Source organism: Hippoglossus hippoglossus, chromosome 12, assembly GCF_009819705.1.
Source record: "Hippoglossus hippoglossus isolate fHipHip1 chromosome 12, fHipHip1.pri, whole genome shotgun sequence".
NCBI classification, from domain to species: Eukaryota; Metazoa; Chordata; class Actinopteri; order Pleuronectiformes; family Pleuronectidae; genus Hippoglossus; species Hippoglossus hippoglossus.
The window spans coordinates 1234814-1259273 of NC_047162.1; the positions used below are offsets into that span (position 1 = coordinate 1234814).

Below are 24460 nucleotides of genomic sequence, written 5' to 3' on the forward strand. Positions count from 1 at the left end.
TCATCAGTCACCACAATGGTGGGGTGAGCTGGTGGACCATTGACAGCATACAGTACATCGTGGTGCAAGACTAACTGATCCTTGTCCTGAAGTCACTTCAGCTTTGTCTTGGTCTTGTGCTTCAGGTCACTGTTGTGTTGAGAGGTCAACTGTTGCCCCAGTCACAGGGGATGAGTGGTACCTGGTGTACTAGCAGACATAGTGTTTGTAGCTCTGTCCAAAGGCCTCATGTTCTCAGAGTCCTTTTAACTCTGTTTGACCAACATATGGGGTCTGATCGGCCTCTTCCCCAGGAGTGGTTTCTATCCAGCCCCTAAACCACAAGTGCTGTTGAGATGGCCGTCCTTCCAGCAGCTTCTCCATCTTTGCAGAGGCCTTCTGAAGCTCTGTTAGAGTGACTGCTGGGGTCTTGCTTACCGACCAAGGACTATCTTACCCAGTGACTCCATTTTGCAAGACAGCCAACTTAAATGCTATGGTGCTTCCAAACATCTTCCCTTTTCAAAGTCATTGAGGCAATTGTTCTCCTGGGAACCCACACATATTCCTGTCAAGGTGGTAATGTTTTCACTGCTGTTTGTCTGTTTGTTTGTCTGTTAGCATAAGTACGCAGAACTACTTAAACAATTTCTTCAAAAAATTGTGGTAGGGTGGGGTCTAGGCCAAGAAAGAACTAGTTAACATTTTGAGCAGATTTGATTATCGGGGTGTCCAGAATTTATTTGAATTAGTTCAAACATAGGTCTACAGAGAAATCCTTGGCATGTTTATTTTTCAGGTCTGTGCATTTCTAAGCAGCATCCAACCAGGTGGACTTTACTCAAGTTCTAGACACATCTCAAGTATCATCAAAGCAAACAGGATACAGCTGACCACAGTTTGGAGCCATATAAAAGACACTGTTTGTAAATGAGAGAATTCAGTTTTTGACTTTTAATAGATTTGCCCAAATTTCAAAAATGTTAACTTATACTACTCTGCACTGAATACAGAAATATCTGTTTTTGTTAAGAGGAATGCTCCTTCTCCCTTTTCCCACCTTATGTAGGTTTGTTGAGGGGTTGGGGTGTAAAACTCAATGTTGCTACTTCATTTACAGATTTAATTAGATGGATGGAGCCCTTGCCGTTATTAAAACCAGGAGGGAGAGAATGTTGCCAGCACTACAGGACTTTTTAATTACAACTCCACATTCCTGCTTGCTGACGTCTGGGGAACCAGTTAATTAAAATCCTCATTATTTTACTTTTAATTAGTTCACCCCCCCCCTCTTGTTTTCTAGTGCCATATGGCAACGTTCCTTGGTTAAATCAGCTTAATTGAGCTAATTTAGTTGATCAGTTGAATTATTCTTGATGAGGATTCATAATTGTCTGAAATCATGCAGATATTATGAACAACACTAAGCTAAGCAGGGACATTTTCCAAGGCTGAATTTTTATTTATATTGTTACAAATGTTTTTGTGATTTTGAATGTAGTTATTATTAGTCTGGAACAAAACTTAAACAGATTAACTTATATTGTTTAATGGGTGTTCATCATGTGCAGAAGTCATTTAATTGTCAGATTCACGCATGTTGGAACTACACCAAGGAGCTTATTTCCCACAAGCTTCTTTTTTACAGGCACTATAGAGTCTAGTGTTACTGGAGTCTGAAGTACTGACACAGTCCTCAGGATGCATCCATGCAGGTCTTAGTCAGAGAGTTATCAGAAATCAGTAATCATTAATACATTTACTAAGACTGTCTTGGTTGATAGTGATCTTATGATTAAGAGTCCGCCTTTAATTATCTCGTTTTTTTGTGTTTTTTGCAGAAGTTGTGTTGATTTCTATTTCATTTTATTTTTATGTTTAATTCCTCCCCTGCTTATTTTTGATTTCATTAATTTAATCGGGCAGGGGGCAGACACAGTCTCTATGGGGTTTTGACTGTGTGACTGATCTAAAGGTAGTGACGATGAGTGTAGGACTGCAACAAAACAAACCCAAAAATATATTGAAGGTTATTAAAAACAATGAACAAATAAACTATGTTGAAAATGCACTCTCATGGGCACACTCCCCACAGACTATTACAGTACCATCAAGGAGACGGAAGACACTCAGTGACCCCATATGCAGGGGCCTGTCCAGCATCATCTCAAAGTGCTGGACAGTGTCATCCAAATGAACTTCACATGTTAAACCTTGCTATGCAATGAGGGGTTAAATAACAAATGACAATGTACAGTTTACACTCCTGCCATTACCTGTTCTCTTCAACCTACAATAACCACACCTAGGCCACCAAGACATTAAGACCACAAAGCAAAGAGAGCCAAGGAAGTTATGTTTTGGCCCTCTGTACCACTTATGGAACTGACTTCTTTGTACCTCTACCAGATATTTGCAACATCTCAAAAGATGATCTACCCTAGTCAGCCCAATGCTTTCTGTTACAATGCACAAAGCCCCTGATTACTGATGACTAAGTCTGTGTTCAGATTAGTTGCAAGACAGTAGTAGACAACAAACTTTCCCCATAAATCAGATGGTGTGACCATGACAATGTTCAGCATTGTCGCATTAACTTCTATATAAAGGACAAATGGTTATAGAAACAAACGTAGAAATAATAGATGGCAGTCAAAAGAAATCAACAGTAATTAAAAGATGCTGGTTGAACGTTCTATTAGTAAAAACCTAGGAAGCAGCATACATACTGTACAGAACAACCTCCTGCGGACAACTCTGAACTTAACAGGCTGTCACACACAGATCCAGCAGTTCACTCACCTTGATCCTGGCCACAAGATGGTGCAACAAGACAATAAGCCTCCCTGACCAGTCACTCCATAAGTTCTCCATGCACCCTAAGTTCAGGACTGCCAAACCTTATAGTACAATAATGTTATTACCTACCAACACAGAAAATCAACCGTCAAATAAAGGCACACTGTTAACTATCAAAAAGAGTTCAGGGGATTCACTCCTTCACGTTCATGTAATCTGTAATGTAAAGTAATCTAATTAATCAGCTAACAAGGTAACTAGAGTCTGAATGTTTAAAATAGGTTTGAATGGTTATTTTCCAGAATTCCTGAGTTTTCACTGAAATTTGATCAGACTAATGAATTTATACACCTGAAACATTTGTCCATTTACTGTAGCTAGGTCAGAGCCTTTCTAAACCTGCCTGGTTGGCCTGTGTTAAACCTCTAGAGCTACTTCCGAATTATTCATTGTCACAAGTGAGACCTCCTCAAACAGTTCTACAACATACTTTCACTTTTTTATTGTTTGTGTGCTGGACCTTATGTGCAGAACTTTTTATAATCCGTCTAAAATCCCCAGATCCAAGTTCAGAACTTTGCAAAGTGAAAGCTCTGCAGTCCAGCTCAATGTAAAACCTTTCAGCAGCAAAACGAACATTGTGCTTTTATTTTAAAGACAACTTACTGAGAAGGAAAAGTCAATGAGTCAAAAGTCATTGACAGAGATAGCAGCTGAAGGTGAAGCATGAGCTGCAGCCAGGGTCAGGATTGTTGGCCTGGATGATGGCGAGGCCTTCTTTAACTATCACATATATTTAACAATTGCAACATTGCATTACTCTTGATAGACTTTCCTCCCTTGTAATGGAATGATACATTGGGTTTGTTCACTAGACACAGACATGACAAAAACAGTTTGACATGCTTTGCCTGTCTGAGTGGAAATCAAAATGTCATACTGTCTGTGAGCTCGAGAGGCACACGACAAATTAATTAACACATGTAAATGACTGAAACGGGGGGTCTCCCAAATTTCCTCCGTGGTGAAAGTTCCATGCTACACTAAACCAATCAAGACACATCTGCATATCATTAATTAGCCTTACAAATTCAACATCCAATTAGCTTGACTGCAAAGATATAGGATAAACAGAGAAAAAGTTTTGTCCTCATACAGTATATACCCATAACACCACATGAAGTATGGATGGATGTTTCAGCTGGATGTTAATATCATTTGGTAAATATGTTATCTTCATCTCTTTATGCTTCAGTTACACCGAGGTACAATTTGACTTTTAAAGATTACATTTGAACAAATTATTGATAAAACACAAGTAAGAACCATTACATATAACCATCTTGTTTTGCTAATAATCTCACTTCTGATGAGTAAGGGAAATTATACAGTAACAACAACCTATATGTCTACGTATATCGTAAAGTAAGGCTTTTATTGGCAAAAGCCTTGGTATGTTTCGTAATGGACAAGTATTAATCTGCTTTGTTATAAAGTTAAGGGCTTGTAAAGTTCTTCTATTCTGATATGAACTATGTGTAATGTGAAGAGGGTCTTTCTAATGCTCTGTGAATGAGAATTTTGACTCAACTCAGTTTCTTCTTCTTACAGCTCATGTATTTTTTAATTTTAAAGTGCCATGCTAACATATTCATGTTCTGATAAAAATGTTGGCAGTACACTCCAAAACTCCCTTCCAGCATCGTTAAAGTAAGTTTTTGGTATCATTGTTTTCTAAATGAGAAGTGTATAGTGGCAGACAGGGGCTTGATGTGGAAATTGAAATCAGAATCACACACAAATAAATGTATCATTTGTTTTACAAACCACAAATATTGGACAAAGCGAAAGCATCTTTTTCTGCAACAGAAATTACTTCCAACAAAAACTTAACAGAAAAATATCCAGAGTATGAGAAAACTAAACAGCTACATTGGTGATTGAGCCTTAAAAATATGCTAAAACTGGAACCTGTTATTTTCATTCATTGTTTATTTTGCCATACCTTTACCAGTGGTCTAATGCCACAGCCTGGCGAACTAAAACAAAACAAAAGCCTTGAAGGGGAAATTGGTGTGACTCAGGTTCTGTGTCCTCACTGAAAAACCAGAGGAATGTACTCACCCTCCATCATTATGAAAGGGCACTTTGAAAGACAACCATTAAAAGCTTCATTGTTGCCGTGAATGTGAAGCTAATTGGACTAACCCTGTGAGAGGAGCTGCTGAGTTCTCCAGGCCTGTTAATTTGAAGAGTCACAGCTGGCTACTCATGTGTGCCTCTACCCATCCTGCATTTCACTTCTGCCTTTGACTCTGCTGAGTAGAAAGCCACACAAACAATATGGAAAAGGAGTGACCCTATAATTAGCGTGGAGATGATCTCATAGTTTCCTTGCCAAATATACATGTAAAAAAAAAAGAAGGCATTTCAGGCCAAAAAGCAAACATAACAAACCAGAGTAGAGACCTTAGTAAGACCAGAGACCAGCATACTTGTTCAAAATGTCAAGTTGAATGTTTTAATTTGAAAAGACGCATATGATTGAAAACAAAAAAAAGCATATTGTGTCTTGTACGTTTGCCCCTCAGTAAGCTAGAGAGCACCAACTGCTGCATGCTCATAGGAAAGCGCTCCCTACCTTTTAATTAGACCACCTCACCAGATTAGGCCTCATTAGGCTGAAAAACTGGAGTGCAGCTAAAGCCGATGCAGGCCTCCAGCGCATCCCACTTTAATTGCTTCTGTAATGGCCTCGGCTCAGGCCTTTGAAATCCCATTCCTGTGGGTAATCAGCCATGTTTGTCTGAGAACCCAAAGCCTTCCTTACTTACTCCTCAGTCTGAAGCACCTATCTGTAACTCTCACTGTAGCTTTAGCCAAATCATCCTTATCACTCACAAGACAGCTCTTCTGAGAGGTCTCATTTCCTTTCCAAGTTTGGAGCAATACATTTTTGACTTGATTGAAAAAGAAAACACAACATCATATAGGTTTCATATACTGTAGCACACAACTCAGCAGGATATTAGTGCACTTAAACCTTTCATCTCAACCATCCTTCACTCTTACACAAACTATGAACAGCAGTTTTAAAAGTAAAGACTTGATTTGCACAGCAATGGACATTTAGAGTATACAGCACATGTCACTGCTGCTAAATCTCTTGTGGAACAATCTTTCAAAACACAATTATAAACACTGTAAAACCTTAAATGCATTAATGATGAACTTTCATCAACACCTGAAGAAAAGAATGTACATAATAATGAAGTATACAAAGAAAGACATTCCTACGGAGAGACAGCCTTGATCTTCTTAGCCCTGTAGTTCTGTAGTTGATTTGCTACCACACTGTGTATCTCAACTGAATAAATGTGTACAAACGTAAGATCATTTTCCCAAAAGGCTTAAGTATTGAGATCACACGCTTTGGTAAATAAAGCATAAAACAATAAAATACAAAATAGAGGCTAATGTTACCATGTAGTTTGCTTGCTTCAGATTACTGACATATGAATTCATGTAAATTTGAGGCTTGGAATTCATCCTTAGGGGAACATGGGTGTCTGATCTACATGTCATGTTAATCCATCCAGCAGGTGTTGATAACAATTTTCAAAAGCAAATATTCCAAAGTTAGACTCCAGTTTGTACCTTCCAGCAATTGTTTAATTATTGATTGGGATGAATTACCTATGTTCCAGCTTCATCTCTCTCAGTTCGACTTCATATTGTTTTGAACTAGTTAAAAAAGTCAATGTTCAACTGATAGGAAATCCATCTAAAATCCAATGACACACTTTGGAAAAGGATTGTTGATAATATTATCATAAATAATAATATAGAAGTTGGTATTTAATTAATTAACAAGTTTCAAATAGTAGTGGCCAACACAAACAAATAAAGCCAGCTGAGTAAAATACATTGAGGGGGAAATAAATACCTGGAGCCTACTACAGTGACTCACATGGTAAATACAGTATAATTAACTATTTCAGATATAAAGAACTGTCTCTAATTAAGACATTTTTCTGTCTATCATGTTCGTAAATCAAGGCCCCAGCCACAATGTGAGAATTTCCAATATAAACAAACTAGAAAATATTGTTATGTTAATGAGGTGATTCTGGGCAAAAAAAGCCACTTCTGTCTGTGGTCAGAGAAGCAGTTACCAAAACCTACGTTTTTTATTAATATAAGATCCGGAGGTCACGTCTGAAAACAGCTTTTCTTGTGTGTGGAGGGAAACATTCAGTAATTGGAATCACAACTCAAGAATCAAAACAAACCAAAAACTGGTCAAAGTACAAGTGTGGTCTGTTATTTTGGATTTAAAAAGTTCACCCTCTACAGGAGTCACATTGAGTTATAAGGCTTCAACTTCTCCCCCATTTGCCATGATAGTTCTTGCCACTCACAGTTCACGATAAACAACGGCCTAAAGAATAAATAATTTCCAACTGCTAAGAGCACACAGTACGTGTCCAGATTCACAGTCCACCTACACAGACAAGTCAGTTGCTGTTGGAAAGTTGAAGCCTAAACCAGTATATATCCAGACTGTGAAGTAACTGTCCATCAGGAGGGAGGAAGGTCTGGATTCACAGTGTGAAGGAGGGTGAAGAAGTGACGGAGGAGGAAGGTGGAGGAGAAGGCACGCATTTGGTTTTCCCATCCTCTCTCTCAGCACACCTGTCAACAGGGGGCAGAGATCATTATAAACGAGGAAATAAAACAAAAATGTTGACATCCTGAAACATCCGCAATATGTTTCCATTCCTCTGTATCACATCCTTTCAGCCACTCTGTTATTAGTAACAAGTGTGCCAGTGCATTTACATCCAGCAACATGGCTGTAATAACTCTATCATGCTGTAGTGTAGGTGTCTCCCCAATATCAAATTAGGCATTCCCATTTTTCTGTTTTTCAAATCTATTTTTGGAAATGTATCCCTTCATTCTGATGGAAACAAGGTGAGAGACTCACAGTAAATGGTCCAGCTGGTCAGGAGTCAAACTGGGGACCAGCTGCTAAAGGTGTATGTGCTCCGACCATTCGGTCATCGGCTAGCTCCATATTCAAATCAAATCAAATCAAATTTTATTTGTACAGCCCATATTCACAAATCACAATTTGTCTCATAGGACTTTAACAAGCTGGGACATCCTCTGCCCTTAACCCTCAACAAGAGGAAGGAAAAACTACCCAAAAGAATATTGCTTTCATGATTTCTGACACCTTTAAGTAATCATCTCGTTGCTCTGGAGAGCTGTTTATCTTGATAAGTTCTTAACACTGTGTTTGGATTCGCACTGGTCTATAATATTTTAATTCACACAGATCCTTATCATTTTATATATGTATATTACCTTATATATAACCCTAACTCTATAAATACCAGAATCTCCCATTAGTCATCATTAATCTCTCTTAAATGTTACTATTAGCTGTCCTTTGCTCTCTCTCTCTCTCTCTCTCTCTCTCTCTCTCTCTCTCTCTCTCTCTCTCTCTCTCTCTCTCTCTCTCTCTCCCTCTCTCTCTCTCCCTCTCCCTCCCTCTCCCTCCCTCTCTCTCCCTCTCCCTCTCTCTCCCTCTCCCTCTCCCTCTCCCTCCCTCTCTCCCTCCCTCTCTCCCTCCCTCCTAGACTTAAGTATGATCAGATATTACCATCTGAATAACTGGGGTAGAACCTGAACAGGTTAGCAAACATAAACACAAGTCTATTCTTGAGCAATTTCTTGAGCAATTTCTGTCTCCAGATGTCATTAAGACCCAGAGGGAAGCATATTTCATTCATCAGTATTTTCTGTGGCTCAGTAGTGAGAGCAGGTTGTCCACTAGGTCAGATATGCCTAATAGTATACACAACCTCTCACCTTCTGATCAGACATCATGCTGTTGCTCTGCAGTGAAGCTGGGTGTCCACTGTGCAGACCTCCTCCTGGTTGGTCATGCTCACAGAAGATAGTCCCATTGACGTAGTGAAAACGATCACCTGGGACCAGGCGGTTCCTACAGGTCGCACAGGTAAAACACTAGAAAAAAGATATATGTAATTATATGGTATCAAGTAACTATCAAGATTAAAACACTGATAACAATGTTAATGATGTGGTAATATCAAGTGGTACAATTATACCGTCACCCTCACTTTAAGGTGGTAAACGTTGCCTTGAACTCGCATCACCATCTCACTGGCAGGTATAGACTGTCCACAAGCACTGCAGGCACCACTGTGTCCGAACAGCCTGCAAAGCAGAAAAGCATTACACTACATTACATTTCATTTAGCTGACGCTTTTATCCAAAGCGACTTACAATAAGTGCATTCAACCATGAGGGTACAAACCCAGAACAACAAGAATCAAGAAAGTACAATTTCTTCAAAAAAGCCAAACTACAAAGTGCTATGAGTGAGTGCCATTTAAGTGCTACTAAATACTAAATACTAAATACTAAAAGCAGAAAGGCATTCAACCATTTGAAAACCTGTACATCAACAACATTCATCAGCCACTCATAACTTCAATCTAACCCTCACCCCTTCAACTCTAAAAATAAGTTGTGCTATTTCCCCGGCCTTTGACTGAAAAAAAAAGCCATCACACCTTCCGACAGCATTAAGATTCTGCCTCGTTGAGTCCTAACCAGATCACTCATGTATCTGTGACACAAAGCCGCCTCCCACTGGTACCTGAAATAACAAGCCAACACCAGCACAGACCTTTGGGTTGTTTTCTCACAGTGCTGTTCTGTTTATAGTCGGACTTCCTTGTAACGTGTAACTCGCTGCCTCAAGTACACACACAAGAGTGATATACAGAGGTTTTCTCAGTACAGGCTACACAAAGCCGCGCTTCTTTCTCAGGTCTAATGATACTGTTGTTTGTTTCCTTAACAGCTGTATGTCATGGTTCATGTGCTGCCATAGCAACCTCACCCATGTGGATTTGTTGTTGTGTGGTGCCTTGAGGCCATACACATTATTGACATGGCCCACTCTGCACAGCACATCACACATGTGGTGCAGGTGATGGCGATTCGAAAAATAGAGGGTAATGTTTACTGTGCAGTTTAACTTGCTGGGTAAGAATTAGTGACATCAGACACAGCTGATGGGAATGTCATTCTATGATTTTAGATACTTTGGCATAAAATAAAACCCATGTTAACAAGAAGTTCAAAACAGAGAACATGTTTAACAAATACCGACAAGTCCAAACTTGTCTGTGTTCTTTGAATGCAGCAGCACACGTCAGCGTTTCAGCACCTGAGCTGCAGGAGGCTGATGACTGTAATTAGAAGCTTCTGTCATCATTACAGCTTCCTGTGAAACTAATGCACTGTGTCACTTACGTACACTCACAGCCTGTTCTTCAGTGAGGGCACAGGGTAATGATTTTTTTCATCTTAATCCAAACATTTAATTAGTGCCCCTGAGACCTGAGATACATATCGACCTACTAATTCTGTGGGCCGAGTTGAACAGGTCTTCTTCTATGTGACTGGATATACTACAGCAGTAACTGGGTCAACATTTCATAATTTGCTGTGTCAGTTAATTTTTCATAGCAGTGCTCACATGACCAAGTAGTGTATCTTATTACAGATTGTGCTGTAATTTCAGTCGACAGTGAGAGCTTTATTTCACAAGTTGGGTCCTAGCAGCCACTGTATTTTTACTGGACTGATATACAAAGTCTGCTGTGTCTTGGGTTCCACCTCAGCCTCGAGCTGTGGCTTTCCACATTCAGCTTTTTGCCCTAGAGATGTGGGCACCCACAGAATCCCTATCTGTGTAAGTCTGATCATAGACACTTCTTACACACTGGCACACTAAGTGCAAAGAACAAAACACAGACACAAGGTAACACACATTTAAAATTTTTTAGCACGACGCAATTTTATTCCTGGACCGGTCATGATGAATATGTTTTTTGTTTCCTCACTTCCCTGCTCAGTTTGTCAAGAATAGTGAAATAAAAGATGGAGTTCACTAAAAGGAGTTATTTAACTTGACCGATTAGGCAAATCAGAGGGATCGACTAAACTTTTAATTTAGACTGTACAGTTGCCAGTTAGTGTAAAGTGTAACTAAGTGAAATTAAAGCAGGCAGAATCATTACTTCGCGCACAGATATTTTTGACATGCAGTAAATGAGGAAAGGCGGAGCAGGTTTTTAGCTGAACGAGGTTGTTCATGTCCCGTGGTGTTGTGTCCATTGTGTTCAAGACCAGTTACATATCCCAAATATAAACTGCTACCCACCTTTTAGTTTTTTAAGGTTGGGCTTTTTGGATCAACGTTTCATGAATATATGGAATCTTAAATGAATGTAATGCACGTTAGTCTCACAGACATATAGACTGATTTATTTGAATTCCATTAAGTCCGTCACCCTACCCCTAGAGGAAGATCAAAAGGAATATTCAGTTCGACTTTGCAGCTCCTTGTTGGCACTACACAACACTGCATTTGTCCTTATTAGGGCCTAAGGTCACTGGTATTTCTCAGGATTTCTACCTCTGCCAAGGAGGTTATGTTTTCATCTGTGTTTGTATATGTGTTACTTAGCAGGATTACACAAAAAGCGATTGACATAAAAATGTGTCTACGGTTGGGGCAAGACTCGACTCGGAATATTATGCAATCGGCCAATTTTCTTCTGTTTACCCGGATTTCCATGACTGTGTTTTGATACATGAGCTTTTCCATCTCACCGGCAGTCCATATGACAGATTGTGCTGTTTACTCATGACTCTGTCAATTGCTGTATTTTCATTAGAGCAACCTGATGCCAAAAAAATACAATTTGTAAGATCTTTTGAACTTTTCATTATCAAAAAATCTGAAAAAGAATTTGTGCCGCATAAACAAAATAGTAGACTTTTAGCATATAATATGATTATATAAACATGTGTTTAATAATTGTGTCAAGTTTGAACCCTGAGTGTATTAGTTTATAGTGGGAATATTATCAATATACTTCAAATAATACTTCAAATAATCTTTCCAACCCACACACCTAGCAGTTTCACAAAATAACTCCATCTCATCAACAAAATCTTTCTCAAGATATTTTTACACTTAAGTCACCATTTTGAAACATCTCCAACACGAACATTTTTAACAGGATAGTAGATAGAAAGTATTATATACAGATTGTGATATGTACTCTCCATGCTCATATTCTAGATCAATTTAAAAGTTTCTGTTTCAATCCATTATGCTCTGCTACTTATCTTAGTTACTGAAACTAAAGTCTAAGTTTCACGATGTAACCATTTACTGCTGAGGCGGTGCTCAAAGGTTCTGAGTGACTTCTGCTGGGTGACTTCTGGGATTTCCGCCAATCTAAAGATAGTGGGCTGTTAAAGAGTCTTGAGCTAATATTTTGAGGGGATGCAAAAAAGATAGTTTTAGATAAAGACTTTATTAAAACTCAAAATCATGTTATATGTACTGTTACTGTAGTTACGTTTCAGGATAAAAATGTAGAGCAGGAAATGAATATAATAGGTTCCCTTTAAGATTAATCACAAACGTATTTATGGACATTGCCTACGTAGGGGTAGGTAACAAAGAAGTTAAAGCCTCATGTCCCATAGCAATTACACTATTATTTTTGGCGAATAAGTGAGATTGTTGAGTTAAAGTCTTATGAGTGGATGCTCTTGGCTTCTGTTCTTATCTTGTTGTCTTTTCAGTGCTCCTCGAAGCCTCTTTGAACTTTGATACAGAGAGCTTGTAGATGTGATGTGACAGGGAGAGACTTACAATATAAGGACCCTATGATTGATAAAAAAGGCAAGGGAAGGGATACTGTGGTTCACATTCAGACAGAGGGAAGCACCCATTCTTGTGTTTGTCTAATGAAAGTAAAATAAGACGATGTTACTTTGTTCATAGAGCACTGCTTAAGGCATCTGAAGCCACCTCAGAGTGGATACGTTTCACAAGCTCTCTATCCAGTCTATTGCTAATATTTTTGATAAGTTCTTAACACTGTGTTTGGATTCGCACACTGGTCTATAATATTTTAATTCACACACATCCTTATCATTTTATATATGTATATTACCTTATATATAACCCTATAAATACCAGAATCTCCCATTAGTCATCATTAATCTCTCTTAAATGTTACTATTAGCTATCCTTTGCTCTCTCTCTCTCTCTCTCTCTCTCTCTCTCTCTCTCTCTCTCTCTCTCTCTCTCTCTCCTAGACTTAAGTATGATCAGATATTACCATCTGAATAACTGGGGTAGAACCTGAACAGGTTAGCAAACATAAACACAAGTCTATTCTTGAGCAATTTCTAAGTCTCCAGATGTCATTAAGACCCAGAGGGAAGCATATTTCATTCATCAGTATTTTCTGTGGCTCAGTAGTGAGAGCAGGTTGTCCACTAGGTCAGTGGTTTCCCCCTCAGCCCCTCCAGTCCACAAGCCAATCACAAAACATTAATTTGTGAATTTAGTGTGATAGAAATGCTCACAGCATATAAAAGTGCTATATCAATGTGTTTGACTGGGCGAAAAGCCTATTCAGACTATTTACCACATAGTAATCGTTCACTTTAAATGAGTTGACCTGAGTTCTTACCACCTAAACAGTTTCTCAGTAGGGCTCACCTGATGTAGTCGTTCTTACAGAGGATCATTCCTCCTTTGCTGTAACAGGTGCTGCTGTACTCTCCCAGCTGAGCGTGGCAGCACGAGCACTTGAGGCAGCGCGTGTGCCAGTATCGCTCCATGGAAAAAAGCAGGAAGCGGTCTGCGATTCGATTTCCACATCCTGCACACGTCCTGCCTGCTGTTCCCACGCCACTGCCCATTACAGCAACAGCAGGCGCGTCCACTCTATTGTTCACCATAGCAACCTGAGGACATGGCAGCAGGTAAAGAGAGAGTAGAGCACTAGTCAATGAAAAATTATGGAGGCACGACAGTGAAAATATCAGCAAAATATTAATTTGATGAAAAACGTAAAATATATAGAATCCTTCAATGAAAAACTTCAGATTGCTCTGAAACTAATGTCACACAACTAAAGCATATGCAGTATAGTTACTGCAAATATGAAACCCCCACACAAGCCTTTGTTTTGCTTGGAATGTGCAACAACACATTGCATTAAGAGAAAAGAGATATGTACACATACAGAGGGTTGAATACACTTTACTGTATGTATAGTTTGTTCAGTGTGTATGTACACTCACTTACTTTTGCATTTTGTATTAGTAATAATAAACTTTATTTGAATAGTACTAAATAAGAATAAGAATAAGAATAAGGAAAATGAGCAGCAGAGTCAGTACGTGTGTATATGCAGTGTTACCTTTCCCTCAAGTTCTGTGACTATCATACAAAAGCTACGCAATTCTTTTATAGTAATCTACTACTTATGGACATCAATTTGGTCCAGGACAAACGTGATCACTATAAGTGGTTTCCACTGTACTAGACATTTTTTGTGGGAGGCAAAGCTGCCTCGCAATTCTCTATGCAGGAAAAACCCTGGCCCGTCAATGATCTGTATATCTTTAATTTATTATCTTGGGAAGCAGGGCTCCATCTGATTGGCAAAATATATTGACATGCAGAGCTTGGCACATGGAACACATTTATCGCAGTTGCAACCTGAGATCAGCCAGCCTGTCCTTGTTAGCTGTCCCTAGGTCAAAGCTGGCTACCCAAGGTGACCAGGCTTTCTCTGTCAGGGCCCCGAGGCTCTGGAACTCCCTGCCTGACAAGATTAGACTCGCCAACTCACTACCGATCTTTAAATCACTGCTCAAAACATAGTTTTATAAGAAAGCATTTTTTGTAATTCTGGTACTACTGCGTTGTTTGAACTCATTTATTCCGTTTATCTTACTTTTATTGCAACCACATTTTATGTAGTTTCTTAAATATGACAGCTTTTGACTCTGCTGCTTATGAGAGTGGGTATTCAGTTTAGTTTAAAAAAGGCATAGAGGTAATGATGTTTGATCTACTGAGCGGGCCACATGGCTTTTATAGCACTGCCCTACAAGCCAGTAGCCAGTCAGATTTACCTTTAGCCTCAGCGTACCCTCTGGTTCGGCTTTTAACGTTATTCCGATTAAAAGGCTGAAACACGCCGAAGATTATTATTATTATTTTCATTATAACAACCAGTCTGACAGAGCTCAAATGTCATGGTCACACAACCGTTCCACTTCAAGTGGAATTGCGGCAAATCTGGTGATTTCTTTACAAAAACTCCCAACAAGAAAAAAAGAGGATAAAGGAGCTTGGTCCAGACCGACCCGATTAACAGATCAGCAGCAAGTGATGAAGACAAGCTTACACCTGGGGCTCTTCCTGTTCTTGTTATGAGAAACAGAGGTGACTAACTGGATGTGGTGTAAGTAATGTTTTTTGGTCAGAATGTCCTCACTCCATAGGTTCATCCTACTGTCACAAGCAACAGAGAAAGAGAGAAAGAGAAAACGAGAAAAAGAGAAAAAGAGAGCTGTTAAGGACAGCTTATACTAGCATTTAATTCAAATTCCCACTCATAACATTTACTGGGAATGGGGTTCGGGTTCGGGTTAGCCCTAACATACAGGAGACAGAAACACAGCCCTGTCTCCCCAAATTTGGCTCTTGGCAGCAGATGCCATCAACTGGTGTTGCAACTTGCTGGTAAAAAGCCTGGTGCCATTTACATTTTGGTGATGGGAATGTGAAACCCCAAAAGGAAAACACACACGTACACACGTACATAAGCACCCTCCCATCACAGTGTTGTTGTTTTACACTAAACGTGTTGTGTCCAACTCAAACCAAACCACACACAGTCTTCTTTGGACCCACAATGAACTCTTATCTGAACTTGATAATATGTCCCCAGAGGAAGCTCTTTGAAGTTGTGCAGGATCGGGTTGTCCAATAAACATTTTGGCTGATGTATGACCCTTTGCTCAGGCGACACTTTCTGGAGACATAGTTCAAGTACTTCAAGCAAATCCAAAGTTATGGGAAAAATAAATAGTTGGAGGTTACAGTCAAAGCAACAGTGCACATGTGCCATCATGCAACATTTACTGTATTTCTTCAGCTCTAATTTTTCCATTACAAAACTGAATGGATTTCATGTCCAGCTGGGAATAATACCGCTATTGAATAACACCTAGTACAACATAGCAGTATGTGCTACTCAGTAATGAGTCAGCTACACTGGCTCTTCCGCACCTTCCCCAATTCATAATTACTGCCAACAACAACATAAAATAATTGCAGTGCCAGATTTCATTTTTCAAATGCTCAACAGTAACATCATTTGTGCTCTTGAGTGTGTTTAATTTCAGCAAGGGCATGTTTAGCTTTACGGCGAAGCCTTCCCACAAGATTATTTGAGACGGCAGCAGCTGGTGCGCTGTAGTGAAGCAGGCTGCCCTCAATACCCTCATTTTCTGAGCAGACACCTGGCTCTAATCAGCCACAGGAACGCCATGTTAAGCCCAAGGCTACATTAAAACCACAAACAGCCTCATTCATGGGACCAAACCTTCCTATTAATGAAAACATATTCACAAACGAGTAGATCTTTTGAACGACTTGAAAAAGCGAGTTCTGTTATATAATTTACAAATTAGTTTCCAATGCTGAGGTTCCCAACGATAGCATTAACTTCTCTTTTTAGAGGCTGCAGATCATTTAAAGGTGTTTCTTGTATTTTTCCTCTTTGCCTTCCTTTTCATACATGCGGTCTGACACAACAGTTTTGCATTAGAGAAAAGTAAAATCTTTGAAACTGTGTTTATTCTACTGTGTGATGTACAATTTGGATTGAGGCTGATGCTTTGTAACAACTCAGTCTCAGTGTCATGTTTACGTACATATAACTGAGCTCAAAAAGTTCCACAAAGTGAGGTTTGCAGTTCAAGTTCAAGAGATATTGTTAAGTTTAATATACTTATGAATTGTACGTAATTGTCTGACTTCCTGATTGGTAAAGCACAAGTTATACTTACTGTGACATTTTTTAGCCAGAGCTGTGACATCAGAATATTAGCACATTCAAAATTATAATGCATACAAAATAAGACTTAGTTTGCCAAGGATCTCTAAGTGAAAATAACAGGACGGGATAAATGAGACAATGTGTTTCTCAAAATTCAACATGGAGTCAGAGATGAACCTGAGGATTCTGGGAGCTGGTTTTTTACTTGGCAGACTGGTGACAAACGTGCTGGAGTGAAATTTCAAAGGTCTAGTTGGGGACAAAAACAAGAAATTCAGTTTTGTTGGGAGCTGCAGGAAGCCGAGATATCCAGACACCGTTCTCACTAGTACATTTGTGCAAAGAGGACAGACTCCTTTGGCCCTCAGCTGTTTCACAAATTGGCAACATATAACAGTATCAGCATAACAACCATAAGAGACACAATTTTAACCTGAGGAATTTAAAATATCACCAAATCATTTTGAGAGACAACAGTGAAGCAGATGATGATCAATGGTTTTAAAAATAACCTTTGGTTATTCTAATTAGCAGCAGTTAGATGGGTAAGGTATTTGGTATGTGTATTAATCTTTCGAAACACCATCAACTTCCTCTGAGTTCAGTGAAGCATGGGGCCCTTCCGTCTGCATTAAGCTTGTCTACATTACATTTTACTTGATCAAATATAATCATTATCAGATCTTTGCATGAGTGGGGCTGAAATATCCAAACAACTTAACTAGCATTATTAAAACAACTAACAAAGTCATCAACTAGAGAACGCACAGACAAACAAGGCAATAAAGCAGCAGTGTGGCTCAATTCCGTCAGCATTGCGTAGCGCAAATGATAGAGACACAGAGAGGAGCAGTAAATTACTGAAACAGCCAGTAAAAACTGTAATATCAATTTACGGTCCCCTTGTTCCGATGGCTCAGTACCACCCGCTTGTCAACTTGCCAAATACAGTGCTATGATAAAAATGAACATATTTATTGACAATATTACATCATTATGTCATTAGTAAAGGTGATCTGCTTACAGTTCATGTTACCAAAAAAACATACTAATTATTTAGTTGTATGATTAAACGTTCTAGGACACAGGGTTAACACCTGATGACCTCATAGACTCACTCATATTCATGCTCATTAAACTTTGCCATGTTCCTTTATTTATGAAATGTCAGGGACCATCATTCAACCAGAGGGCTTAATTCAATTAGTGGCTGTAAAAGGAAACAGCAGTGATTGTGGATGAAATACAGAGAACAGGGCAGGTCAATTGTCTGCTCCATGCTTTGGTGAGAGCAGGAGTAAAGACAGCTTATAATCACATTGTTTGAAGGCAGGAGTTTGGTCTCATCAGTTCATTTGGCCCAGTAGGTTTAGGACTAAACAGCCTGACTCCAGAGCCGAGTGATGGGTCAAAACATAATGAAACAGGACTACTGAGCTTACATACGAATACTCACCCAACTTTTGGCTCATTTTACTGTGTATTGATAATTAAGACTGTGTCCACACTTTTCTGTTTTCATTTTAAAACAGTATTTTGATCCATCCAGTCAACTATTTAACTCCATATCAGAGGTCATTTCTGTCCATTCCAACACACCTTAAAAGCTATCACATGACCAATACATACTAGTCATGCTCATGCCAATAAACGGCAAACAGAATACTATTAATGTGGAACAAAATACTATAAATAAGGAACAGCAAGGGCAAAATTAAGACATGGGATTTGACTGATAGACCCAATGAGGGAGCGAATGTGATTGACTGCTTCCTTGTTTATTTTATTCTTTTCTTAAGTATGTATTTTTGATCACCCAGGTACGGAAGCCCTAAACGGACATGTGATCCTACACTTTATTTCCTCTGTTTTCCCGTGATAACGACTTAATTTGAGTTGTTATCTAGTGATAAATAACTTGGTATCACAAGATAAGTCTATATAAAGCCTATCATTACAGGAACTGTTGCATTCAGTGTAGCAATGTCCGATGAGCAAGATCTTGATCATCACATCATATTTTTCTTCAATCAAGGACGGACACAGGCCGAGATTGCTTTATGCCTTGCTTTTACATATAACCTATATATGAGTTTATAAAGCACAAAACAAATGCAGAAAGTCAAGTCATCCATCAGTTGTTGATTGACAAAATATTAGATCCTGATCTCAAATTAATTATTCTGTTATCTCGGGAAAACAAAGGTTCGTTATCTCAAGATAACGAGTTAATTATCTCGTTATCACGAGATAACAAAGGTTTGTTATCTGCAGATAACGAGTTAATTATCTCGATATCAGGAGATAACAAAGGTTCGTTATCACGAGATAACGACTAAAATTAACTTGTTATCACGGGAAAACAGAGGAAATATAATGTATGATTCCATGTCTGTTTAGAGCTTCCGTACCCAGGCTAAAATGCTTCCCCAGAGTTTTTATACTATAACACTAAAACGAGGCCAGCAGCATTTCCAAAATTCTCTACTTTAGGGATGAGAACACTCTGCGTGGTTGGCAGGCATAAATATTGTAAAAGGGATATGTTAAACCCTAAAATGGATTAGCCAAAGCATCCGAGGTGTGTAACTGCATGCAGTGTGTCAGGGTTTGACAGTGAGAAGGATCTGAACTCTCAAGCTTTTAACCACTTCTTCCATTCACCATGTCAATGCTTCTGCAAGTGTGCAAGTCTGTTTGTTCCTCACCTACACTTGTACTCTTCTCTGTGTCTCACCCCTCTCTAAGGAAGTCCTTGCTTTAATCATTTCTGCTTTCTTTGGTCAAATGAGAAAACAGATCATTTGAAGACAAAAGACTAATTGCAGCAAGGTCCTCTGGAATCACTGCACTTCCCAAAATCTGCCACTGTGACCAATAAATATAATCAATAAAATACAGATTACTGTATCAGGCATGTTCACAAATAATCACAATACGGGCTGCTGCACACTAGAGGATTTTCAACTCTTGATTGATTTTAAAAACTTGGTAGACCACAGACTGATTTAACCGATTTGTAATCTTATAATCTTCAGAACACAGACACTGGACGATTTGGCCAGAACGTCAGACCACACACTTGCCATTTGTAGGAAACAATCTCACACTGGCGATTCCAGAGACTTGAAATTTCACAGACCCTCATGATATCTTCTTTAATTTTTGTATGGCGGTTGGCAAACAACTTTTAGGCACATTACCGCCACCTTTTGAAATGGAGTGTGGAACTCTCGCATGATTAAACATTACTTCAGAAGAAAAACAAACAAGGGGGAAGGCCAACGTCTTGTTTTATGTTTTGCAGCTAAAAAAAAACACAACGATGGATGTAGTCATGGCTGAAAAGACGTATACATTTTGCAGTGCGAGCTGGACGTGAGTTGGAAATGTATTGTTTTTATTCACAGCTGTACAAGTACGAACCATCTGGTTGGTGTTTCTTCCCGCTCAGCTCTCTCTCTCTCGCTATTGCAGGTTTCTATTGGAGCCGATTATCATAAAAATCAAACATTTTTAAAATTTACAATTTGAGATCAGGGAGGCTCCGACTCAATCGGTAGCATTAAGATTATTTTGTAAACCCCTCACACTTCAGGATTATTTGGGCAGATAATCGGCACAGCAACAATGTGAGTGTGTGTGTAGAGTATGGGCACAACCTGTCTTCCATAAACAGTTGATATTGTCTGTCATGTGGGTGGGTGAGAGTGTATAGAGGGGTAAACCCACCACAGACTCTTTTTCTGCCAGGTAGAGCTGCATAATTACATTTAACTAACTTCCCCCCTCAAAAACAAAGCCAGTGATCCACCATGTGTGCTGTGCCTAAACACACTGTCTGACCTTCTCAATCTTTACTGTGTATGTCTCCCCCCCCAACCTTTCCAGGGCAGTAGAGTGACAAGCAGAGACGTGCAGAGCCCACTTCCCCTGCAGGAGAAGCAGCAGCGGCCAAAGAGTACTTCACTGTCGGCCTGCAAGTGACACATTCAATGTCTCCCTCAGACATGCCACGTTCTGCTCTGGTTAAAGAAGTCATTTTTGAACATCAGCAAACATTTGCAAAATGCACAAAACAAAGTGAATCATCACTGACATAAGCAACAGTTATTGGTGGATAAATATAAGCCTGATAAACACAGAATATTTGATGACAGCACAGTGAGAAATGGTCTCTTCTAAACGAACACTGTGGCAGACACTGCCCGTTCACTGCAGGAATGAGCTGCAGCTGCAGTCAACTGATACAGATGTGTTGTGAACACATGGAAAGTGAAGAAGGGACGAGAAAAACAAACAATGTGTTACTTAAAAAAAAACACGGGAAGTCAACAAACATCTGCAGCAGCATGAAGAGAGCAGCCAACTAACTAACTAACTAGTTACTAATAATAACACTCATCATAATAATGTACCTTTTGATTTAGGGTGCTGGATTAAATGTCCTGCTCGCCTCAGCTGAAGCCCGGGAAAGGGCCAGATGTTGCAAAAATAGCCGTAAACTTTGCAGCTGTTGTAATCCACGCGCCAGTGTCAGTGACTGACAGACAGTCGCTTCTCTGAGGAGTCCTGGTGTCGCTCCTGTCTCCTGCTCGGTCTCCTCTGCTGTCTCCTGCTCGGTCTCCTCTGCTGTCTCCTGCTCAGAGCTGTTCCTGTGAGGACACACTCTCAGCGATCAGGACGCGTTCAGGACAAAGTGGCAACCCACCGTGACGTCACCCATTGGTTTGCGAACTGCCGTTTTGAAGCAAAGGCTATAAGCAAGTATAAAGATGGACGACATGACTGCTCCACAAAAATTAAGCCAAAGCGTCTCATTCGCCACCTGGTGGCTGGCTGCAAGTGCTGCAGGTCATAAATGCTTATGTTATTATAATAATAATAATACATTTTACTTATAGGCGCCTTTCACAGCACTCAAGGTCACCTTACAAGGCAGGGATAAAACAGAACAAAAAAAAACAATGTATCAAAAATATCAATAACATTACGGGTGTCTGGTGAGAGGGAGATCCAGAGGCTGGGACCAGAGCGGCTAAATGCTCTATATCAGGGGTCTTCAACGTTTTTCAGGCCAAGGACCCCCAAACTGATGGAGAGATGGAGCAGGGACCCCCTACTATATATATTGTATAAAATAGTGTTTTATATTAAACTGGGCCTAGTGCCATGTATAAACATAGCTACCCTGTTATTGTGCATTCAATACTAAGCTATTCAAATAATACACAGGTTCATATATTCATGTTTTTATTATTGTGTGTCGCTGAATGTGTGCATTGCTGACTGAAAGATAACGTCTTCTGCCTCCATTTATCCGTTCGCTACATGTTGGATTCATGTTAATGTGTATTTAAAGACATTTAAATTTGTGGAAAAAAAATTGGTTGTAAAATTTGTTTTTAATTTAAAAAATATAAAAATGTGTCTAATCAAGCAAAAATGTCGCAACCCCCCTGCAGTACCTACTTGGACCCCCTAGGGGTCGCGGACCCCCTGTTGAAGACCTCTGCTCTAGATCCCATGTTGGTCAAGGGGGCAGGTGGTACAGTGAGGTGGATATAATGTTATGTTATGTTAATGGGTGGCAGCTGGACCAAAATAAAAAGTCAAAGATGGTTTCTGTCAGTTTACCTAGTTCTTATCACACTGGTGTAGGTTCAAGTTCTTTTTTCTTTTTTTTCTTTGGTAAATAAAATGTATATATTTAATGAATTATTTGATGCTATGAACACGTTATGTTTGTCAGCTGAGACTGAGTTGTGATTGCTCGAGCGCATGTTTCCACTGGATCTCATTCCAATGGCTCCATCCCCCATTCGCTACTGCACAGACTCTGTTTCCAAATGCGCAGAGTTTTTTCTGGATAGTGGGAGGAAGTGGATACACATCATCCATCTTTATATACAGTCTATGTTTTGAAGAGTTTGTATTTTTGCCAGTGCCATCTGGGCTTTTTGAAGCCGCACAATACCATATTTGGACTAGTGGGCGGAGCTGGAGAGGAGTGAAGGGTGGGTCTGAACTCTGACCTGCAATTGTCAACACCGTGCTCCCGACTGCATCATGGAAACTGTAGCTGCTCATACAGTTAGATTCTGTGATTGGAGGTAAACTATATAGCTAAGAGTGAAAGTAATCTAAATAGTTGTATACATTTCCACATTATATTTGATTCATTGTTTTGGTTTTGGTCAATTGAGAAAACTGTATTCAACTAGAGCAGGCAGTCTGGTTCAGTAAGAAACCCACTGCACACCATCAGCCCTGCGACAAACAGCACAGACACACAGTTAGTGACAAACTGGTGAACCTAGTGAAGCATTTAGAAGCCAAAAAGTCGGAAACTTCTCACACGAGTTGGTGGAGACCGGAGTAAAACCAAACAGAGAGAGAACAATGGAGTCAGATTTGTCAAGGGAGTAGAGAAACTACCCCAAATGAATTGAAATATTGCTCCATGTTTTTCTAAATGTGTAAACAGGCAGATGTTGGCTAACTGTCAAATCAAATTTAAGGTGATAATATATGGACATCTTGTTTTTCTGCCTAGAGTAGTAAATAAATAATTTTGCAGGTTTCAATCGAAACAATACTGATGGTTCAAAGAAAACTGTAGAATTTTTTTTGTGATGCCATAATATGAAAAATAAGTTCACGACAAACTGCCTATTTATAAACCTATAGTGAATAGTTAGTTATTATAACCACATGCAGGAACTTTGAATGTATATCTTCCACACTCGATTGCAACAAAAATGTGTAAAGTGTGACCTCTGGTGGATAAACTGCTAAACTACAAAGTTGATTCTCATGCTGAGGCAGACATGTGAAACAGAAACGGTTTAATCTGCACTCTGCAGTAGTCTCATATCCCCAAAAAATGTTTTCAATTTGCTAACCCCCCTCCCTTCATCTTTGTCAATTGTGGTCATGCTTTGGACATTGCTATATCTCTCCATTTATGTTAGACACAGTCTTTTTATGTCATCTGTTATATCTATTGCACTTTTGTCCGTCCATGTACCTCTCTCTGACGTTTCTACACTTTCTTTCCTTTTAAAAGGTTTTTTGGTAGTTTTCCCTCTAGTTGATGGTTAAGGGCAGAGGGTGTTGCAGCTTGTTAAGCCCTATGAGGCAAATTGTGATTTGTGAATATGGGCTATACATATACAATTTGAGTGGCTGGTTGGTTGGTTGATGGATTGAAAAGAAAGAAAATTGTATCAGGGCAGGGCTATTCAACTTCAATAGCATGTGGGCCAAATAGGAAAATCGCTGGGGGTTCATGGGCCACCCAGAATATTTGTCAACTGGTGGCTACAAATAACTTTGTAGATTATTATGAAATAAACTAGGAACATAATTAAATTTTTTTCAGACAGCAACCAGTCTATACATACAAGAAAGCTGTGGTTATAAGGCTTAATGTACAAAGATTACAACACATTTGGTAACAAATTTGGCCATAAAAGCCAAAATGTGTTGCCTCTGGTACATTCTTATGCCAATGTTCCCTCATAAACACTAATCTTGATTATTGCATATTTTTAGTTTTCTACCTGATTGTTGACATGCAGTGAATTACTTAAAAGGAAAATTAGGAATTAGAAAATTAAGAATGAACATTCATTTTATGTCACACAAAGCAGGAGCAAATGATTCAGTGACAACATAA

General features: G+C 39.3%; 1 protein-coding gene across 1 annotated transcript; it reads right to left on the reverse strand.

The window, feature by feature from the left end:
* Positions 1–7452: 7452 nt before the first annotated feature.
* Positions 7453–21554, reverse strand: LOC117771953 (LIM domain transcription factor LMO4.1-like). Its single transcript, XM_034602880.1, has 5 exons — positions 21198–21554; positions 13419–13666; positions 8934–9030; positions 8659–8817; positions 7453–7473 (listed from the first exon to the last, which is right to left on the reverse strand). Exons 2-5 carry the CDS (start codon positions 13658–13660, stop codon positions 7465–7467), a joined length of 507 nt encoding a protein of 168 aa, XP_034458771.1. The 5' UTR covers positions 13661–13666; positions 21198–21554; the 3' UTR covers positions 7453–7464.
* Between the last annotated feature and the right edge of the window lie 2906 nt (positions 21555–24460).

Coding starts and splice junctions, on each gene's coding strand:
- LOC117771953 (XM_034602880.1), bottom strand. CDS start 13,660: ATGGTGAACAATAGAGTGGACGCGCCTGCTGTTGCTGTAATGGGCAGT. Junction 9,031..13,418: donor TGTAAGAACGACTACATCAG/GTGAGCCCTACT, acceptor TCTGCTTTGCAG/GCTGTTCGGACACAGTGGTG. Junction 8,818..8,933: donor GCAACGTTTACCACCTTAAA/GTGAGGGTGACG, acceptor TCTTTTTTCTAG/TGTTTTACCTGTGCGACCTG.